The sequence below is a fragment of the Trachymyrmex septentrionalis genome, unplaced genomic scaffold (assembly GCF_001594115.1).
Source record: "Trachymyrmex septentrionalis isolate Tsep2-gDNA-1 unplaced genomic scaffold, Tsep1.0 scaffold21, whole genome shotgun sequence".
NCBI lineage: Eukaryota > Metazoa > Arthropoda > Insecta > Hymenoptera > Formicidae > Trachymyrmex > Trachymyrmex septentrionalis.
The window spans coordinates 2,013,457-2,018,792 of record NW_017305288.1 but is presented as its reverse complement, the minus strand read 5'-3'; the positions used below and the strand labels follow the sequence as shown (position 1 = coordinate 2,018,792).

The following is a 5,336-nucleotide window of genomic DNA, read 5'->3' as shown; positions in this document are numbered from 1 at the left end:
ACTATATATAGTCGTCTATAATTAAATTGCTAGACTTTGCATCTTTTCAGGAATTCGTCATATGATCTCATTGCAATTTCCTCCGACGCTCTGCGATGCACTCGTAGCTATTATGGGATTTAGAATGATTGTAAAGTCACAACGAATCGTCTATACTATTCGATTCAATTTAAAATTTATGAAATAGCGAGTGGTTCTCGCATGGCGAAAGACAAGCATGGCATTCTCGAGGCATTCCCGTGAGTCGTGACTCGATAGGTTCGATTCATGAATGAAACTACTCGAACCGTCAGTGAGTCTGCGTGTTTCGATAATGTACGTACGTACTACACACACACACGCGCGCGCGCGCGCACATGTATACACGCGCGCATATATAATACATACATCACTATAGAGGAATCATTTGTTGAGGAATCATCTATTGTAAATAACAGAATAGAATCTGTCAACTGTATACTCTACGCAGAATATAAAAATGAAATTACATCGGCTTACGTACCGTTCGATCAATCTTGTGGCGTACTCTGAAATCGATTAATTCGTTCAATTCCATTACATGATGCGTCTTTATATATATTTACGAAATGCATCCTAATAATAATAATACATCACAGCCAAAATGTATGTACACCGGGCGATGTTAAGAGTGTGTACATACTTGCACGAGGTGTGCGCGCTGAGGGTCTGAAAGGAAACTCTACGATCGACATTTGGACTTTTTCGTGAGAAAAAGATCCTCGCGTAACTTGTTTCCCTCTGTTTGGTGTGTTTCGTAGAAAGGCGCGAATCATGATCACGATATAGACTAATTAATTCCATTTCAGCGACTCACTGATCGGATCACTTTTTCTTTGCTAAAAACTTGCAATTTGTTCTCTACTCCTCCTCACCCTCTCTCTCTCTCTCTCTCTCTCATCGTTGAATAGCATCAGTGAATAGTACAGTTGTAGTAAAAACTGCATGGATTCACCAGATTTAATTTTCATTCACACACACATTCTTTTCTTTGATTAATGAATATACGTAATAGAGTGCAACAAGTATCTTACCTCGGAACGGACCACTGCCGTATCGATGAGAGTTGGGTAGAATAAAGTAACGGCGAGGGTGACGACAAGGAATATTCTCATGTGACAACTGGTTTTCGCTTTCGCGCGCGATGGATTCGACTGCGTTTCCATTTGTACCTACGTATAAGGCGACGCACGTCGAGACTCTCGGAGATGATCCGCAAACTTGCCTTTCGAATTTATATGCGTGTATATACACGTAGGTATATATTATATTACCGCTTGCAAATATATGTATATATATATATATATATGTGCGTGTGCGTGTGTGTGTGTGTGTGTGCGTGTGTGTGTGTGTGTATATATCTTTGTCCGTGCTCGTCTTCGATCCTCATGTACGTCGTTGCGTCGACACGTCGAAATTGCACGTCAGTTGAAATTGCACGTTGGCGAATTGCACGCGCGCGTTCAGATACGTAGCGTGCACAACACACTGTGAGCGGCAGCGTGCGTGATCGAGAAACGGCGCGAAATGAAACGGACACGGTACGCGTAGTGCTTCCTCCGAGAAACTGCAGACAAGTTTCTCAAGCGGGAGGATGTTAACGTATAATGCGGGAGGGAATGCAGCGAGTGTGCGACGATTCGACGATGTTAAATCTCAAGCCCAAAAAGGTGAGATCAGGGAAATTAGTTTCCACGCGTCGGGGAAGCTCTTTAACTTTAGTCTTTTCTTCCCACTTTTCGAGATATCGTCAGTACCGGTTCAGGATACACGCGCCCGCGCGCTCTCTCGTTTTCAGTGACCGAGTTATATACGCGTCTTCGGAACTTTATACATAGACTGTCTTCTCGTATAGAGTGAAGATGCTTTCGAGTCATCGGGGGTTTATATAGGCTGGGCTAGTCGAGGGAGGGGAAAAAGATTTAGGCAGAGAGAGAAACAAGGAAAGAGAGGAAGAGAGTGAGAAACGGAGAGGGAGACTAATAACGAGAGAAAAGAAGAGAGGGAAACCACGCTTAGACGTTAATAATTGCAATGCAACTATTGTAATAACAATAACAATAATGGTAGTAGTAGTAGTAGTAGTAGTAGTAGTCCAAGTAGTAACAACACAACAGTAATACAATAACAATAGCGACGAATGCGTGTAATAGGACAATTACGCGATCTTTCGTCGCTAGCCTTACAATTAGTTAGTTTATTCTTCATAATTAGCAAGATGGAGAGAGAGAGAGAGAGAGAGAGAGAGAGAGAGAGAGAGGATGCACGCGCGTGCATGTAACGTACGTGAAGCACGTGTCTCAATGGCGGGGAAAACGAAGTGTTTTCTAGCCGCCGGCTCGCGCGCGCACGTCTCTGACGCTGCGCGCTGCTGGCCTGCTTTTTGCATTCGTTTCTCATACGATCCGTATGATGAGATGAGAGGATCTATTTAACGAACACACTTTGCAAACTTCTTGCATACCTCACACATATATATAATCATTTCACTTTTCCACATAAACATCTTCGATTATAATGTAATATTATAGTAATATTATAATAACGTATCATTTCAACTAGGTATTATTTGTTCGAAAGGGGGGGGGGGTATTAATTGTTCTCTTGCCACTTTGCCGATCAAAAGTTTCATTTCTCTCATCATCCATTATTATTCATTTAAAAATTTATAATCTTCCAAGAGAATCTTTGATAAAAGTGCGACTCTCGACTTGTCAATAACATAGTACTAGTCATGTAACGTACATTGTTCGTTTTGCGCTTTAATACTAAAATTATTAACTCCCAAAATTATTTCACTCCCACGTAAATTATTTTGACGTGTGTGTGTATGTGTGTGTGTGTGTGTGTGTAGATGTATACATATATATAGTTATTGACGATTGGATATATTTCTCTCACTTTTAGAAAATATACAGCGTATGAACGGTCAAGTCAGATTCGTTCAACACTAATAATAATATAATCGATCAACTCGAGTGAGTGAGAGAGGAATAAAGGAGGGGGAAGGTGAGGAAGATTAAAACATCTGCGTCGTGAAGAGTCGCGCGGCGTTTCTAAAATGCGCGCTTTCTTTCTTATGCCTTATGCCTTATGCCTTATTACATTATGGCTACTATATTATCGCGCATCTGATGTAATATCACTTGGTAAACTTGGTCAGGTAGCACGTAGCAAAGCTTGTGGACGAAAATAGTGTGGAAATCTAGAATAAACAATATATAACGACGAGATTTTTAATGCGTATTAAAATACACGCGTTATCGCTTAGATAAACGAAATTCAAATAAGCGAGCCACTCTGTTTACGTATAATAGTTTCAAGTTTCATATTAGTACGCGCGCGCTAATAAATTACGCGTACGGCGTACTAATAAATTTTTTTTAATAGAAATAACTCGATGTAAATACGTAAAATATTGTCGAAATAATGCCTCGACGGTACTATTAGGTATTTTAGCCGTAATAAGCGCGATTATATTAAACATATATTCGCGCGCGCATGACTTGATTTTTCAATTCAATTCTCTTTTCCAACACCTACATACGAAATGAAAATTCGCTTTAACAAAGAGTTACAACTAAATTTTCTTTCCAAAAAGCGCTGTGTGTTGTGTTTTGTGTGTGTGTGTGTGTGTGTGTGTGTGTGCGTGCGTGCGTGTGTGTGTACATATATGTACGTAAAAACCTCTGATTCGAGCATCTAAAATCTTGATCCAAAGTCTTGAACGTTCCCACTTTGACATTGAAACAATCGTCTCGTTATTCTGCCGTTATTAAGATATTTTTCAGTAGTAATGAACTCAAGCCCAGCTTTGTAAAGCATAAACAAATTTCTTCATCGCGCGCGCGTTGACAATTTTCCCTATTCTTTTAATTTAACCAATCGACGGTAGAATTTGTATTCGTCATAGGTCACGCTCTCGGACGTGCCGTTCGAGTCGAGATCTATAGAGATCGAGCCATCGAGGATTACACAGGCAATCCTCAATTTTCATCAATTTCTCAGTCACGCTGCATCGATGCAGCGCCATATGATTGTCGTACGCTGTAAATAGCATACCGAGTACGTATACATAATACGTTAATGCAAAGACATATACATATATCGAATAAGAAAAGTCCCGCACTCTTCCACAAACGCTCTTCAATTGCCCTCTTCTTGCCACTTCGGTTGGATTGACAACACATTATACCACTTGTACTTGTGTGTATGTATATATATATATGTATGTAACGTGAGTCAGAGAATGTATATAGAGGCTCGACGGAGGCCTGTCGATCTCTCGACCAATGGCAGGACGATTGATCGCTTACGTCAGCATCACCTCATAGGCGACGCATCGCGTCATAAATTCGGCGTGGCGCAGCGCGGCGTAAAGTATGTATGTGTCGCATGTAAATGTAAATTTTCGGCAATCGAATGCGTATCGTAAATCATCCAATGCACTCTCATCTAATTCCTTGCAACCTTATAACTACATAGTGTATATAACGCAACGAGTATACACATATATATATATATATATATGCAATATGTTATATATTATAAATAATATATAAATAATAAATTTGGAAGCTAGAAGCTAGTCACTGCACGACGAAGTAATAGTAACAAGTATGGTGCTTGAATGTGCGTCGATACTCCAATACACACACACACACACACACACACACACACACACACACACACACACACACACACACACACACATACATACGTATAGATGCCTGTAGAGATTGCGGGAGAATTGTAAAATGCCAACCCCAAAGCGAAGTAGATATTCTCGCAATCGATTGGAGCAAAGAATTAAGGAACTTCCTTTCAACAATAAGAAGGGTGTGAAACTCGCAAGGCGTATGTGACCTGTGTGTGGCATATGTATATGGCCATCCCAAGATCCGAATTGCGTCATTTCATTCGTTTCCGGAAAGAAACTATGGTAGACTACGCAGTTTGTCAAGCGAGATCGTTACCTTCTTTCTCCATTTTATTAGGTGTACAAAAAAGTTCTGAGCTTTAGATTTGATACAACCGAAATAACAATTTAAATTTTATATATCTTCCCGCCCTTTTGGGGTTTTAAAACAGTAACATTTAACCTCCTGAAATGCGATACGGTTTGGCGTTTGATGCACATAACCTCAAAAATCAGTAGTGTTCACGATGGCAATTACAAAAGAGCATATTCGATTTTCCATCCACTTCGCGTTTCATCTGAAGAAAAATGCTGCTGAAGCCACTGAAATGATTTGTGCTGCATATGGAGAGAACGCTGTAAGTCATGCAACATGCAAAAGGTGGTATCAAAAGTTTCG

At 40.2% G+C, this 5,336-nt stretch overlaps 1 protein-coding gene and 1 long non-coding RNA gene across 2 annotated transcripts in view; one reads left to right on the top strand and one right to left on the bottom strand.

The window, feature by feature from the left end:
• Window positions 1-1,271, bottom strand: part of LOC108748057 — a 3,740-nt gene extending 2,469 nt beyond the window's left edge. The window contains exon 1 of the mRNA XM_018486042.1: window positions 1,053-1,271. Coding sequence (XP_018341544.1) covers window positions 1,053-1,184 — 132 coding nt within the window. The 5' untranslated portion in view covers window positions 1,185-1,271. The remainder of the gene's footprint in view (window positions 1-1,052) is intronic.
• Window positions 1-5,336, top strand: part of LOC108748059 — a 10,102-nt gene that overhangs the window by 2,762 nt on the left and 2,004 nt on the right. Inside the window, exon 2 of the long non-coding RNA XR_001939289.1 lies at window positions 4,874-4,879. This is a non-coding gene — a long non-coding RNA (uncharacterized LOC108748059). The remainder of the gene's footprint in view (window positions 1-4,873; window positions 4,880-5,336) is intronic.